At 43.2% G+C, this 16,911-nt stretch overlaps 1 protein-coding gene across 1 annotated transcript in view; it reads right to left on the bottom strand.

Moving 5' to 3' along the window:
- Positions 1 to 1,187: 1,187 nt before the first annotated feature.
- dnah9 (dynein, axonemal, heavy chain 9) overlaps positions 1,188 to 16,911 on the bottom strand; it is a gene marked incomplete at its 3' end in the record, with an annotated part of 755,285 nt that continues 739,561 nt past the window's right edge. Inside the window, exons 75-78 of the mRNA XM_079578063.1 lie at positions 13,619 to 13,801; positions 7,237 to 7,490; positions 6,664 to 6,799; positions 1,188 to 1,415 (exon numbers count right to left, since the gene is read on the bottom strand). Of these exons, the coding sequence (XP_079434189.1) occupies positions 1,188 to 1,415; positions 6,664 to 6,799; positions 7,237 to 7,490; positions 13,619 to 13,801 (801 nt within the window). The remainder of the gene's footprint in view (positions 1,416 to 6,663; positions 6,800 to 7,236; positions 7,491 to 13,618; positions 13,802 to 16,911) is intronic.

Raw genomic sequence — 16,911 nt, 5'->3', positions numbered from 1 at the left:
TCCTAGCCCTAACCCTTAACCCTAACCCTTAATCCTAGCCCTAACCCTAGCCCTTAATCCTAACCCTTAATCCTAGCCCTAACCCTTAACCCTAACTCTAACCCTCAATCCTAGCCCTAACCCTTAATCCTAGCCCTAACCCTAAATCCTAACCCTTAATCCTAGCCCTAACCCTTAACCCTAACTCTAACCCTCAATCCTAGCCCTAACCCTTAATCCTAGCCCTAACCCTAACCCTTAATCCTAGCCCTAACCCTTAATCCTAGCCCTAACCCTAGCCCTTAATCCTAACCCTCAATCCTAGCCCTAACCCTTAATCCTAGCCCTAACCCTAGCCCTTAATCCTAGCCCTAACCCTTAATCCTAACCCTAAAACCCAACCCTAACCTTAATCATAACCCTAACCCCCAACCTTAATCCTAACCCTAACCCTTAATCCTAATCCTAACCCTAGGGCCCAACCCTAACCTTAATCCTAATCCTAACCCTTAATCCTAACCCTAAACCCCTAACCATAACCTTGACCTTTATCCTAATCCTAACCCTAATCTAAACCCAATTCTGACCCTAACCCTAAACCCACATCTTGACCCTCAAACAGTCCTTCAAAGAAGTGAGGACCACCCAAAATGTCCTCACTCTGTTGGTTAAAAACTCAAACTGGTCCTCACAATGTCGTAAGTACAAGAACACGCACATACACACACGCACGCGCACGCACACGCACACACACACGCACACACACACACACACATGCACACGCACACACACTGTCAATGTAACAAACCACAATTTCTCAAAGACAATGAGAAAAGATATACTTAAGCAACATGATTTATTTATTATTCATGTCATTTTGATTACAGTCGATCTGAGTTGACACAGGGTGAATTGTCTTAATGCGAGTCATCACTGAAGGTCATTGATCTCATTCAGAAGGTCATCCTGTTCCCTCTCTGCAGTGCAGGACACATGACTGACCGGGCCGTGTGGTACTACAGCTCTGACATAGACTTTAAGGATTGTCTTGCATAGTTAGAGATACGATTTATGATTCTAAAACATACACAAAGTTCTGCACACACTGTTTGGGCCTACAGGCTTATGTTTCCTCCTCCTCCTCCTCCTCCTCCTCCCCCTCCTCCTCCCCCTCCCCCTCCTCCTCCTGTGGCAGGTGTGAGTGGCGTTCATATCTGCAGCAGCAGTGCCACCCCGGCCAGAGTCCACTTGGAGGCCTTCTCTTTGGTCTTCAGGTTGAACGTCCACACGTAGGTGGGTCCTCTCTGCCTGGTCTTGTACACGGGACACTGGTAGAGGCTGCGCACGTCCACTTTGTCCAGCGGCACGGCCCGGATGTAGATGACCGGCATGGAGGGGGTCAGCTCCTTCAGACGGGACTCCACGATCAGGCCGGTCTGCAAAAGCATCAGACAGTCAGTTACACGCAGTCACCAGTGTTTTCAAGCATCACTTTCAAATGATGGCTCATATTGAGGAACAGACATTTCTTTGAGTTCATGAATATTATGTATCTAAAACTGAGAAGTCATGACCGGTTGTTTAATATAAAAAGATGAAATAATGTATATATTTGTCATTGGTGTTTGGGATGTTCAAATTTGTCTTGGGATCCATCAAAAAAGGGTTCATTTGGTTTGCACTTTTTGTTACATCTTTTGGGCTTTAATTACTGCAAAATAAAATGTAATTCACTGAGTTTAGTATGGAGTCTGTTCTGAACCCCGAGGGGTCCCTGTACCCCTGGTTTGTTAAACACTGGTGTACTGTAGAACAGCAGATGTTCAGGCCCATCTTCAAAATCTAGGCAAGGCACATTTATTTATACAACACATTTCATATAACACCGAAGACCCACAAACACAAGAAAAACACAATTAAACACGTCAGTGATACAAGTCATAGAAATATATAAAATACATACATACAATATGTATATGTATTAGTTAAATACAGTCAATTACCATAGGCAGCAGTAAATAAGCATGTTTTCAGCCTAGACTTAAACATAGTCAGGGTTGAGGCCTGTCTCACGTCCTCACTGAGGCTGAAACTGAAACACAGCCTCACCGTGTTTAGTCCTGACTCTGTGAACCACCAGGAGACCCCTCCCTGAGGATCTCAGAGCCCGAGGTAGTTCATATGGCTTCAACATGTCAGAGATGTACCTTGGTGCCCGACCATGCACAAGAAAAGCTATTTTTAATGTTCTCTGAGCGACAGGAAGTCAGTGCAGAGACCGGAGCACTGGACTAATAGGTTGTATTTCCTGGTTCTGGTCAGGACTCGAGCAGCAGCATTTTGAATATACTGAGCTGGTTTAAAAGAGGAAGCCGTTACAATAGATAATCGACTGGAGACAAATGAATGAATGAATCTGTCCAAGTCTGGTTTAGACACTGTTTTTTTTATTTTAGCAATGTTTTTTTTAGATACTTATAGTCTGCTGATGTAATTGACTCAATATGAAAATTCAGATCTGAAGAATCCACGTTTACCTCAAGATTTCTAACTTGATTTTTAGGTTCCAGTGAAAGAGCTTCAAGATGACCAATGACAACCTCTGTGTGTTTTCTAGGGTCAAAGACAATTATCTACAAATCTACACGTATGAAGGCGGCTAATTAAAGCTATCAATAAAATCGACCAGGACTTAGCCTCTGCTAATGTCCAGTCCGTATTGTACTAGTGCTTGAAGTAATTGATTTTTGTGATTTTAAACATGTTATTGTAATAATGTCAGGTGTCCCGTTGTGTTGGCATTCGGCTGTGCCATCAGAGAAGAAGACAATCACTGATGGAAACACATTTTAGACCTGGTTTCATTGTAAGGGTTGACCCACTGGGAGGGACACTCTTCTAGCTTTGAAAGTGCAGCCGGATCCTGTATCTCTGTGTAGGAATGTAATATTAAAGTAACTGACTGGAGGAAAACACATTAGTGCTCATGAACAAAGTAGCGCTGTAATGTAATGCGCTATCTTTGTGGGACAGCAATGACGACACTTTGAAAAGTAATGCTGCCCCACACTGGTCACTTCCAACGTCCTTTCTCTGTTGTTCACAGACAAACTGCTTTGGCTGAGCTGTGGTGAAATATGTTTTGTAGGAACAGTCTTGTAAAGTAAGTCGAGTTGCGACAGCATGAGTGCCCTTGGCTTTGCACTTCCCAAATCACACATTGTGCACAGGCCCCTTGATGATATAAAAAGTTCATAATGAGCCGAATAACTTCCACGCTCCTGTCACTGGACTGTTTTGAATATTATTCCTATATTTCTGTGTGTACTTTGAAAACACAGTAGTTTCCATCCTCAGCCTGTCCTTGAAGAGCGGGAAAGTCAATAGAGTTTAGTGGAGTCAGGCTGGATAAGCAGTGCCCTGTGCACATGCATGTGTGTGTGTGTGTGGGCGTGCATGTGTGTGGGACAGAGATGTGTGACTTTGCATGAAGCTCAGAGGACACGCTCTAATCCCTCCCTGTGATGGGAGTCTGATGGATCATGCTGTTCGGGATACTCCCTACTTCACCGACCACTTCAGTCTGGCAGGCCAAATATATACAAATCCTTCAGTAACGTCGGTCAGATGCTCTTTGTGGCCGAAAGAGGCACTGCAGTTATAGCTGACCATGGAGCAGATGAAGACAAGCCCATGTTTCAGTGCCATTCTTAATTTGAAAGCTAAGAACTTCTAGAGTCCAGTCACTGAGCTTTAATATGAAGACAGGTGCTGGAATTGTGGAAATGTTTGTATCCAAACGGGTTTATATCAACAGGATCTGACATGTGGGCCTGTTGTGATAAGTTAAGTTAAAGTTAAGCGAGTAACCAAGCTGCTGGGTGACAAGACCGGCTTCTTCCTGTGCTCCAGACGAGACCCTCACACTTCTAGACAATAGGGCCCAAATGGCCCATCTCCCCAACATGACAAAGATCTCCTTCTGCCTCCAAACGCCACCATGATGCATTACCATGCAAAGCACCTTTTGGTTGCCTGCATTGACATCCCCAACTGTATTACCATTTCTATGTGTTTCTGTGCTTCCCTTTGTTGTGTATGACCCCTGTCCTGCTGCTCTGTCTTTGGTGTGCTCACCTATAAAAGATGATGCCAAAGCTGAGCCGGGCAGAGCTGAACTTGCGTCATGTGTAACTTCTCCGCAATGCATTGTGTAATAAACTTCACATCTTGACTAGACGAACAACTCTTAAGCTTTATTAAGCAAGAAAATCCACAACAGGCCTCATTCTGCTTTCTGATTGGAAAATTGAGAGAACAAGAAGCGAAAAAGGACATAGATGACTTTTACATTTTGTAGAATGTTTTTGTTGGAAAAATACTTCAGATCTGAAATATCTGAAACATTTTCCAAATAGCCTGAATCCCCTTTGTTTGCTGATCTCATGTGTGCAAAGAACTGAACAAATGAAAACAACACATTATTGTGACACTAGCGTGTTTACCCCAGGAGAAGTTCTTTTAGCGTGTTTTCCCCAGGAGAAGTTCTTTTAGCGTGTTTTCCCCATGGTTCTGCCTCTATGTTGTGCGTGCCCAGCCTCACACCTGCTCTGCTGCACCTGGGCTGTGCACATGTGGGACACTAATATCCAAACCATCAAAGCTCTTCACAAACTCTCCAGCTCATTACTGCAATTACAGCATAATCAGCAGACACTTCTACACTCCGTCATTTCACTGTTCTGAAATCACTTCAACTTGGATATTTCAATTGGCTAAATATAATCATTTACAAATGTGCAATGGGATGGTTTCTGGGGCTGGGCGATAAATCCAATTAATTTGATTATTTCATGCTTTTTAAAACAGATGATGTGGAAAATGGCTAAATCCTAAAATCGCATCCGCCGCTCCTGCCGCTCTGACGTGCCGCCACTTTAGCCCCGTTTTAAACGCTCAGTAGCGACTGATTTCGGAAATGACGCCAGTGGAGAAAATCTCAGCTGCTTTACAAAGGCTGCATGTTGTGTTCTCGTAGTGGAGATGGAGTTTTCTTCCGCTAAAACAAAGTTTCCCCGGGTCTGATCCTCAGCACTTGTCCCACTCGGAGGAGAAGGGTCTGGATGTGGCAAGTGGAGGGTCACGTGATCAGTGGAGCTCCAGGAAAGGACGTCACCACTGCAGGACAACGCTATCTTAAACTAATCCAAACTAACCCTAATCCTAGCTTAAGGAGAGTGGAGTGTACGAAAGGGCTTTTATTGACATTAACTTAAATATATGTCCCGGGGACAAAAAGAGCTGACATCCTGTCCTGTGGAGAACTGGAGCTTCACTAATCACGTGACTCTCTTGAGCAGCACCAATTAACTCCGCCCCTTCCCCTTGAGTCTCAATGGAGATGGTTGCCAATCACAGCAGAGCTTGAGGCATGAGGACGATAAAACTAAAACGCTTTTGAATAATCTAAATATGAATGAGCAGGACTCTGAGCAGTTTTCTTCAAATGAAAGATCAGGAGACCTTTTAAAGTTTATATCCACTAAAATGGATTAAAATCGGAATTGTCCAAACTAAAGAAAATGGAGAATTTATTGTGTGGCCCTATATTTAATGCCAAGCGTCCTGGCAGAAGTACTCAGAGGTTTTAATCTGGTGAACTCCTCCATCACTCAAAAACCTGGTTTAATGTTGTGGTACTCAGAAAGTCAAAGGTTTGTGAACCATTGACTAATCAACTAACTTACAATAATATTCCACAGTGACAGTGTTTCCCAACCAGGGTACCGCAGCACTTTGTGTGCCTTGCGTGCGTGTCATTTGATATAAAAAAAATCCCTGACTTATACCGGTACCTCCTGGGCTCCGAGGGACCTGCATGTGTTGTGTTTAACTAAGCAGACACAGTGTGAGGCCATAGAGCGACTCATGACCCGTGTTTAACTCGTGTCTGTTCAAGGAAGAAAACATGTCAAAGTGAACAGTTTGTTCATTTTCTTACAGGAGCAATAGACCTCAGCTCCTCAAAAATACAGTCGGAAAAGCGTAGTATTCCTCTGCCTCGTGTCACTCATAATCATTTATGTTCCTCTGCTCATTTGCATAAAGCCACAACGTGAACTTCCAACTAGAAAGAAGCTCTTAAAACAAACTTATTCATATAATTCATTTACCAAATTAATACAAATGCAATAAAAACAATTGTAGCTAAATCATTTTTATCAAGCTAAAAATAATTTTAGCTTAATTATCCACAATATTTTCCAATTCAATAAGAAAATACAAAATGATTAGCAAATAGCCTTTAGCCACACACAGGCAAGTGTGTGGCCTGTGTTAATAGAACCACTTATTGGCGGTTCTGTTAACGCAGAACTGCTAATAACATCAACAGCAGACACTGCAGCTGGTCTCAGAGTTAGGACTAAACATGGTGAGAACCTCAGGAAGGGATTGGACCCGGGACCTTCTGGATGTGAGGCACGATGCTAACCGCTGTCACACTCAGAGAATAGAGTGTGATTAGATATACATATATTTTTTTGTTTGTTGGGGTGCTTTGTCTCCTAAAGGTTGAGAAACACTGTGTTTACAGGTTTAGCACTTTGGTAAAGTCGATGTCCCAGCTCATGTCACGGCGACATCTGCTTTACTAAAGGATTTTAAACTCAACAGACTGTTTACCTGAGTGTCCCAGCGCGCTCCCTCCATGAACAGCCCGTGCACATAGGCCCCGTCTCTGGGGGTGGAGCTGAAGTCCTCTCTGTTCTTCTTCGTGACGTCACACTGCAGACACATGCTGTCCAGGGGCCACTCGTTCCTGCGCACAACACAACCACATCCTCAATTCATATCTAGTTTGTCTCTAACAAACTGTCCTGGCCGGTCTCATCAGCACTGTCGCTGGGCTGGAGGAGACTGTAGATCAGGGGTTCTCAACCTTTTAGGGGTCTACTTTTACACACAACAGGAAAATAACTTCATATCTGAATAATGGGCACAAGAGCCGGGTGTCTACAAAGATAGATACTTTTTTTTTAAAGCGGAAACTATTTCATACATTAAACTCTTTACTGAAGTCAGATTAAAATGTCATGAAGCTAAAAACTAAAATGTTTGAATAATGCTGCTGATAAAATAATATCATCACATTTGTTCTCTGGATTTCACCCATCCACAATGTCGCTGGGTGCCCTGTAAGGATCAGTGAGGTGCCAGCATGTAGTGTAATAACACGAGCAGAGAACTATTGCTTACTTGCGTGCTGACGCCTGCATGATGGCGGTGAGGAAGGACTGTGGGTTGAAGAAGCCTGACAGCCACACGGCAGGGGGGAGGGTGAAGTCTGCTGCCCAGCTTTCCAGCTCTCTGCTGCGGGACAGCAGGTCCGTGAACCACAGGGCCAGCCCACACACCGAGGGATACGCCCGCTTAGCCCAGCTCTCAGGCACCACGTCCAGGAAGAGAGAGGTCTGAAGGCTCTCCATCTCCCCACTCATGGTCAGCTCACCCTGGGAAAAGCAGGCAGATTAGGCTGGAAGTGATTTGCCGAGAACCAGCACATTTTCACTGGTTTACAGGACTTCCATTGATCATATCCTCACTTTCATCCAATCATAGCCTGCTGCCCTTCTCTCAACCAACTACCTTCTACACCAGTCACTTCACACACTCCTTTAAAGTTACTTGTTTCATGGAGAGGTCTGTCCCAGAGTCAGGACTAAACATGGAGAGAACCTCAGGGAGAGGTCTGTCCCAGAGTCAGGACTAAACACAGAGAGAACCTCAGGGAGAGGTCTGTCCCAGAGTCAGGACTAAACACAGAGAGAACCTCAGGGAGAGGTGATCGAACCTGGACCTTCTGGATGTGAGGCACGATGCTAACCGCTGTGCCACCTGAAGACTGTGTGTTTCCTGTTGGTCCACTGTTTCGCTGATGCCTTTATTCCTCTGTGCGAGTTTGCTATGAACTAATTCAAGTTTGTTCAACGTCAAATGGAGTCCCTTGATGGCAGATGAATTAAAAATGCAATGTCAAAACTCTTCCTAATATCAATACCTCAGCCATTATTTCAATGAGTTAATAGTAAAAAAAACTCCTCATTTCCTCTTGTTGGATGTTGTTTTGGAAGTGGCTGCTGTTGCAATCATGGAACAGGTGCTGTTCAAAGATAAGGTCTGGATATTCAGTGAAAATTGGACTGGTATTTATCACAGTGTCAGACTCCATCTGCGTCTGTACTAGTCAGTTTGAGTAAAGCAAACTCCTCTGATCAATAGAATCAATAGAGTTAGGGATCATAAACAACTAACACCAACTTTTCAGTTAGTCATATTGCACCAATAATAGCTCTCAATAAACATGACTCATCGTTGATGTTTAAATGTTGTAACTACTATTTAGTTTAGGCAAACACTAAAATTCAAATACTTCATATTTCATTACTGCATCTGCATCCCTTAGTAAGCAACAAGTTACGCAGCTCACACTGTAGGACAGGTGCATAAACAAGCAGGGACCAGACTCTGTCCCAGAGTCAGGACTAAACACGGAGAGAATCGTGTTTAGTCGTGTTTAGTCCATGTTTGATCATCTCAAAAGATGATCAAATGTATAATGTATATTTTTGTTTGTTACTGAAAATGTTTTTGATGAAAAATAATTTATTCTAACATCAAAAAGATATAAAGCTTAGGAAAAAGGCTGAGGGTGATTTCTTTCATGATGTTTTACAGCTCTTTGAATATTATGCATGTGTGGGAATATATCATTTTAAGATAGAAAAGTGCCTTTTTTAGAGCTTCATCTAAAATCAGCAAACTAACAATATTCTCCAGTGTTTTTGAGCAACTAACTACATGTGTTTACATGTATTTTGAGTAGCTGTATTCTGGTAAAGTTGAACTTCAATTTTAGACTATTTAGAATACAGTTACTTTCCAAATATCAAGGGAATTTGCAGTTGGCCTACAGAGCCAACAGGTCTGTGGACGACACAGTCAATCTGGCCCTCCACTTCATCCTGGAGCATCTGGACTCCTCAGGAACCTATGCCAGGATCCTGTTTGTGGACTTCAGCTCTGCCTTCAACACCATCCTCCCTGCCATGAGATAAGCTCTACCAGCTCAGCGTGCCCGACTCCCTCTGCAGGTGCATCACTGACTTCCTGATGGACCGGAGACAGCACGTGCGGCTGGGGAAGATCGTCTCGGACACTCGGACTACAAACACTGGGACTCCTCAGGGCTGTGTACTTTCCCCCTGACTCTTCTCCCTGCACACAAACTGCTGCACCTCCAGTGACCAGTCCGTTAATCTGATCATGTTTGTGGACGACACCACCCTCATCGGGCTCATCTCTGACGGTGATAAGTCCGCCTACAGGAGAGAGGTGGACCGGCTGGTGTCCTGGTGCAGCCACAACAACCTGGAGCTGAACGCCCAGAAGACAGTGGAGATGATCGTGGACTTCAGGAAAGACACAGCCCCACCCATGCCCTGACAGACTCTACCACCCCCATCTCGGACTCCCTCCGTTTCCTAGGCACCACCATCACCCAGGAACTCAAATGGGAGCCAACCATCAGCTCCCTCATCAAGAAGGCCCAGCAGAGGATGTTCTTCCTGCGGCAGCTGAGGAAACTTAAGCTGCCGACTATGATGCTGGTGCAGTTCTACACGGCCATCATCGAGTCCATCCTCTCCTCCTCCATCACCGTGTGGTTCCCGGCGCTACAGACCGGGACAAGAACCGACTGCAGAGCATTGTGCTGCTGCTGAGAAGGTGATAGGCTGTGAGCTCCCATCCCTCCAGGACCTGTTCACCTCCAGGACCCCAAAGGCGTGTGGGTCAGATCACAGCTGACCCTTCTCACCCTGGACACGGACAGGCAGGAGGCAACGGTCCATCCAGACACAGTTTTTTCCCTCCGCCATCAGACTCATGAACAAAAACAAGACTCAATAGCTTAGTTACAGACTCGTGGATGTAATCTGCCCTGTTTCACTGAGTCCACATCAGATCCACTGCTATGGTTGGCGTCACGGTGGCGCAGCAGTTAGCGCTCACGCCTCACAGCTAGAAGGTCCTGGGTTCGATTCCCACCTGGACGGGGCCTTTCTGTGTGGAGTTAGCATGTTCTCCCCGTGTCTGCGCAGGTTTCCTCCGGGTACTCCGGTTTCCCCTACCGCCAAAAAACATGTACAATAGATTCCCCTCTGGGGCCAGGACTCCCCTGGAAAAGAGATTCTTGATCTCAGTGGGACTATCCTGATTAAATAAAGGTTAATAAAAAAACACTTACACCTACACATCTGAAATAATCCCGCTGTTGATCTATGTCAATTGTTGTCGTTTTACCATATTTTACTTTTTATTTTTTATCTTATTTATTTTAATAGAATAATAAAATAAAATAAATATTAAAAAAAAAACGGTTCATACAAACACTGCATGTGTCACATGATGCTGTATCTGCTGCTCCATTTGCCACGAGAGTTAGAGAGTTTGGAATTATACACCATATTTTTACATAATTATAATAACAACATGTGAAAGCATACCAAAAGTATTCAAAGTATTCAGAATACAGTACTCTGATTAGACAAAGTAACGGAATACGTTGCAAAATACATTTTAAGGCAAGTATTGAGTATTCAGTAACGAAGTACAATTTCAAAGTATTCTCCCCAACACTGCACATGTTCTGTTCCGCTGCCTGACATTTCATCTGCCCTGAAGTAACATCTCCTCTGTCCCAAGTGGAATTTCCAGACACTGAACAATTGCGGTTTTCTCCAAAATGTAGTAGCTGATGCTTTTTTGGGGCTTTCTGTGGCATTTTATCTGCATTTGATAAGATGCATCACCTGTAGTTCCTCTTTTGTCCACACTTGGCCCGCACAAAAGTAAAACGTTGCATTGAATGTTTCCCAAAAAAGCAATAATAAACGACTGGAGTACATTTTGAATTGCTATGTGATATCATGCTATATTGCAGAATGTTATTTTTTGCACTAGTGTAAACCCTGTGTAAAAACACCTAACTAGCATTACTGCAGTACACATGAAATGATCTGTAATTAAAATGAATAAAGTCTAAAGAACCAAGGCCCTTTAGAAAGATCGTTGCTTTCCTGCATGAATCTGTCCAAGATCAGATTTTGATCCTCGTTTTGCTTATACTGTCACAGGTTTTCAAGACAAACTGGCTGATCTTTATGAACACAGAAGTATTCACGTCTGTTAACACGCAGTAAGTGATCATCTACCAGGAACTCGCTGTCCACGACCGAAACAGGACAGGCAGTACCAGATAGTGGAGCCCTTTTCTGCAGTGCGGCTTGAAGTGCATTCTGGATGTAGCCTGCCTTCTTTTACATCCATTTCGCAGAGGTTTTGACTGGATACGTGCCAGAATGATTGAGAGTGACACTGTTGCATACATAAGCATAAAGAGCGCAGTACAAGATAAGAATGTGTCTGCTGAGATAACAGAGGAGCTGCCAGCGCAGAGGAATGAGCTGTGGCGTGTCCTTCACAGGCTGCCGTACTCCCATCCGCACATGAATGCCATAACCCTTCTTTATGAGAGCGTCTATGGATTTACACACTGAACCTCCACTCAGTCAGCTGAGCCGGCGGCACCAAGGCTATTGTCCTGATACAACCTGCTCTTTTTCACATAAACACAAATTATGAGTCTATAGGACGCTGTTACAGTGGAGGCGGAGTTTAAAACAGTGGGCGACGTATATGAGACACACCTCCTTATCTGGAACATATGAGTGACAATCAAACAATGAAGACTTCTCATTCTATCAGCCGCCCATCACCTGCATTCAGGACGGATGACTTACAGGTTTTACATAAATGTACATTATTTTCATTTTCGATTGTCAGGTCTTGCTCTCAGTCATTAGGCCTGTCGCGATAATTAAGGACTCATAAATGATAAATAAAGAGACAGTAACATTTTTAGACTGGATAAATGCGCTTAAATACAGAAAACGAGCTCCATCTGCCAGTCTGTGTCACCTCATGTGCGTGAAACCAGAGCCACAAAAACATCGCCCTGGGAAGAAGTGCAAAAGACGCCGTCGTCACTGGCTGCTCGATCCACTTCTTTGAGGGTTTTATTGAAGGCCAAATGTATGGCAGAAGGATGATAACGTGAGGTCATTCTCACAGATGAGTATCTGCGACTAAAAGTCAATTTCTTCATCAGCAACAGCACAGAAAGACCGTTGCCCTCATGTTTGTGGGAGCTTGAGAGTTAAGACTGATTTCTGAGGAGTTTTGTTTTTAAATATTTACAGGTAATACCGTAAATGCTCTAATATAGGCCGGGGCCTTTATTTACTCAAGGGCATCTAGGACCAGGCCTTTATTGGAACCAGGCCACAATTAGAGACAGGCCTTTATTTCTATTTGAGTAAAACGGACGACCAGGAAAAATGAAGAAAAACGAGATTTGTGTCCATTTGCACCAAAAATATTAGGTTAATTTATTAACTTTGGAAACCCTCTCCCAGCGGCTGGAACATTGACGCCTTTTATTTTGTCGGGACAACAGGAAGTGTTTCGTTGCTGTTAGCGGAGCTTTGACATCAATGTCACTGCAGGTTTCTGTTTCGTTTTTACAGCGGACCGGATTATTTGTTGTTTTCTTGTGTAAAAGGCGAGTTTAGACGGAGCGTTTGTGTTTGTGATCGATCATGAGACTGACCCGAGAGAAGACGAGACGCTCGCGCTGATCGGAGGAGTTATTTTGAGGCGTGGGACTGACCTGCACACGGAGCAGCTGGACGTGCTTTGAGGACGCAATGGTGACTTTATTAAAACCCTGGAGGGTCACACAACATTTGTTGCCCTGTTTCCACAAATAGTCACAGGAGGTTTGAAAAGTGGCTAAATCTGTGTCAAAGTTACGCTGGGATCAGCTCCTCCGCAGCGTCCCCCTCAGCCCGGGTTCCCGTTTGTTTACTTCCTGCACGTGAGGTATCATTTACACTCGTATGAGACAAATTCCTAACATGGGGAATATTTCTACCGCTAGTTTCTAAAAATAGCCCCGGCCTGTTTTAGAGACCAGCTTGAATTTGCCTCCGCCAGAGACCCGGCCGCTAATGGAATACAGGCCAGTATTAGAAAATGTACGGTAAATAATGATTTGACTTTATCGTGAACTGTACATTATATCATTTGTTTTCCCTTTTCTGTTGTGGAACTCATGACTTGGGCATTCTGCACTGTAGATTAGGCATTATCAAGTGCTAATATTTCATTCAAGTTTACGTACACATACATTTTACCAATCGAGAATGACTGAATACATCATCAATGTAAAGTTTAATAATGTACAACACAAGTAATGTAAAGTCATGTGGAAAAGAGTCCTCCCATCTGAATGTTCAGTACCCTGTCACTAAAATAACTTTTCACCCATTTCCCAGCCACTCCATTTCCTTTCTGCACCTCTTTTTAGATTAGTATATGTCAGAATTCCAAGATGGCTGTCACACTCTCCATGGCAGTAATTTCATTTCCAATCTCCAGTTGTATTTCAGATCCGTGTGCTACATAAATGTGTCCAATTGTTTATTCTAAGTGCATGTTTGAAAGTGTGTGTCCGCACCTTGAGTCCGAGGTTAAGCTCGCGCAGAGACCTCTTCATCTCCTGAGTCAGCAGGTTCATGCGTTCGCACTCCTGCAGCGCCACCACCTGGTAGGGAGTCCTGTCCTCAGCTTTACTCAAGAGCTCGGCCATGTTGAACTCTTCTGGGAGCTTCTCCATGATCTCCTCCAGCACCACGCGCACCTACAAGACAAGTTCTCAGTCACCCGGGAGAGAGTAGGAAACATTCTGATTCTCTTAACATAGTCATAAAGACATGGAACCAGCTCCCTCTGAAATACTGAGCTTAGATAATCTCAGAGCTTTCCCTAAAGGAGTGAAAGCATTGTTCATGAGTAACCAGAGATGTGAGCATTCATTAAAATAGATAAAATGTACAGCCTAAAATGAGAAGAAGAACGTGTTTGAAAGTTCTTCAACCAGGACAGGATGTTTTATATTGTGTAAGGTCTGAGAGTCTTGCCATGTGTGTATATGTATACACGTGATGACTGCGTGTAATAATTGTCGTCTATTTTGTGAACATGGAAAGGAATTATGTGTATTTCTGTTTTTGTACAGATGGAAATTAGCTTGAAAAAGCTACAGTACAAGCATCTTTGCTCGCGACAATAATGTAATTGTACATTGTCCTAAATAATAAAATGAAAATGAAATGAAAATTGTAGTTCTGAATATGCTGTATGAGCATCCTGAGAGAAGGAGTTAGACCAACATTAGCAGTCAGGCAGATTCACAATCAAAAACAGCAGGATTCACATTGTTCAAAGGCAAATTTTTGCTCCAAACATGCAGTTTTTGTGGTCATTTGATGTTAGGTTTACACTGTGTTCCAAATTATTATGCAAAAAGGTAAAAACATATATTTTTTTATGAAATCATTGGCTTCTATGGGCATAATAGGAGAGAAACTAATGATGTGGACCCCCTCTTCCCCTGACCTCAACCCTATTGAGAACCTTTGGAGCCTCAGCAAAAACAAACTTCTACTATGAGGCTGAGAGGCAGTTTTCATCCAAACAGCAGCCCTGGGAGGCTATTCTGACATCCTGCAAACAAATCTAAGAAGAAACTCTCCAACAATTCACAAGTTTAATGGTATATAAGGTATATGTTGGGTGGGTGTGGTTTGAGATGTATATGTTTGTCAATGTCTGTTCTGTTCTTAGGTATTTCAATCAAAGAAATCCATGTGAGGGACGAGCTGTCTGTACCTGGAGTAAAGAAGCTCGAGCTTTGCGATGCAGCCTGACCATCGGAGCTCGGCTTCAGCCTGACAACTGGGAGAATGCTGATGAACTGTCTGACACAGACAAGAGATTCTCTGGGCCTCTGCTTTTTCAGGGTGGGTCTGAGAGAAAGGATCGACAGACCAATGGGACTGGAGTCCCAAGGCGTGGTTCACTCTGCAGTCCATAGTTTAAGACAGATTCAATTTATTCTTTCAAAGTTCAGCTAACAATGTGACATGTTAAAATCAAAGGTAGAGGAGCTGGACCTGTTACTCACTGGTTTCATTATAGAAGTATTGTAAGGCTGTACGCTTCAGAGTGGACCACTAACGAAAAACGTTGCACTGATGAAATGTTTGTGCTGGCAATTTAGGTACAGCAGTATCTAAAATAAAAGATTATGATGGCAATCTGTTCAACCAGTTAGTCTGTCTCCATCTGTCAGCAGTTTTGTTTGTAAACATTCAGGTTGACCAGGGTCAGGTGAGCTGCACAAAAGAAGCAAATATTCACATAGTTCATTTTATGTAGACCAAAATGCTAGCTCTTAATCTTTAGGAAATATTATAACAACAGTTAAAGATTATTGGGCCAGTTTGAGAGGAATGTAGGATACAAATGACACTGGTTTATTGGTTTACTGATTTATTCGGTCGGGGCAGTGCATGTCAATGAACAAGCTCAATGCTGAGGCAGATCGTCCACAGACAGTCCAGAGTAAAATAACATATTTTCCCTCTTATATTTTGTAAACATGATCCTTGTTTGCCTCCATGTTTGTTTGTTTGTATTTTCTGCACTGGTTCTTAAGTCTACCCAGCCAGCACTGACAAGTGTCCCATTACAAGGCCAGCCATGCTCCAGCCTTTGGGTTACCAGATCTTATGGTTATAATGTGTAGGTTAAAGGCACACTGGTAAACTTACAGTCACGTCTGAGAAGAGGTGAGCAAAGGCTCATGCATGTTTGTACATTTATGATGAATATCTGTCATAAAATAAACGCTTGTATTTCAATTGTATTTATTGGGTCAAATTCTCTGCGGTGTCACGGCTTTAAGGCGAGACTGAGTCAGCCAAGAACAGGAGTAAAGCACGGAGCTTCTTCAGGCTGCATTGTAAGTGTGGCTCTGTCACTCTGCAGCACACTGGTGGAAAACAGAAAGTAAACAGAAAAGTACAACTTAAAACAAGCAAGTGCAACTTTGTGGGCGTGTTGAGCCTGATGTAGCATTAGAAACTGTGCATGTTATTAGTGCCACAAATCAATAAGTAAATGAATTCACTGCATGAGCAGAGGCTGCACAAAACTGCAATCCTGACTGAGCGTCTTAAAGGGAACATTTAAAAGGTATTGTGGATAATTAGTGTCCTCTATTAATGATTATTAATTAATTATCTATTCATACTTTATAATAATCTATTAATAATTATAACTTTGATATAAAAAAAGAATAATATTTTTATAGAAAATTGATTTTAGGCTTTAACAAACACACCTCTGCTTACACACTGGAGACGCCCCGGGCACTCTGGCCTTTGGACTTGTTTTTGAGACTCACATCTCAGCTGCACTTGCTTTGGTATGCATGTGTGCATGTGTGCATGTGTGCATGTGTGCATGTGTGCAAACACTTAGTAAATCAGGCCCTGAGTGTGCTTACACAACCTACTCTCACCTAAAGCTTTCCAAACTCCAGATGACTACTTCTGAAAACGTGTGTTCTTACACTGAGTGAACACAGTGATCAAATAGTTTTGTAATGTTCATCCCTAACATTAATTCACATTTTCTTTCTCAGGGTGTACACGCGTTAGCCCTGAAGGCCGTCATGTAGAATTGTATTTCTCCTTAAAGGCCAGACCTGTCAATGTCAGACGGACTTACAAACTCTGACAGCCTCGTCTGCAGCAGACGGCTGCATTAATATTCATGGGGAGATATTTTGCCACGACAGCTCTTTGTTTTGGATATGAGTGTAATCTAGGTATGAAAATCAATGCTCCTCTCACACTGTTGTGGGGCAGCGGTGGAAGCGAACTTCTGTGTCAACGTTTTCCC

This window comes from Gobius niger (assembly GCF_951799975.1).
Source record: "Gobius niger genome assembly, chromosome: 19".
NCBI lineage: Eukaryota > Metazoa > Chordata > Actinopteri > Gobiiformes > Gobiidae > Gobius > Gobius niger.
Note: the sequence above shows the minus strand (reverse complement) of the source record. Positions and strands in the feature narration are given on the sequence as shown.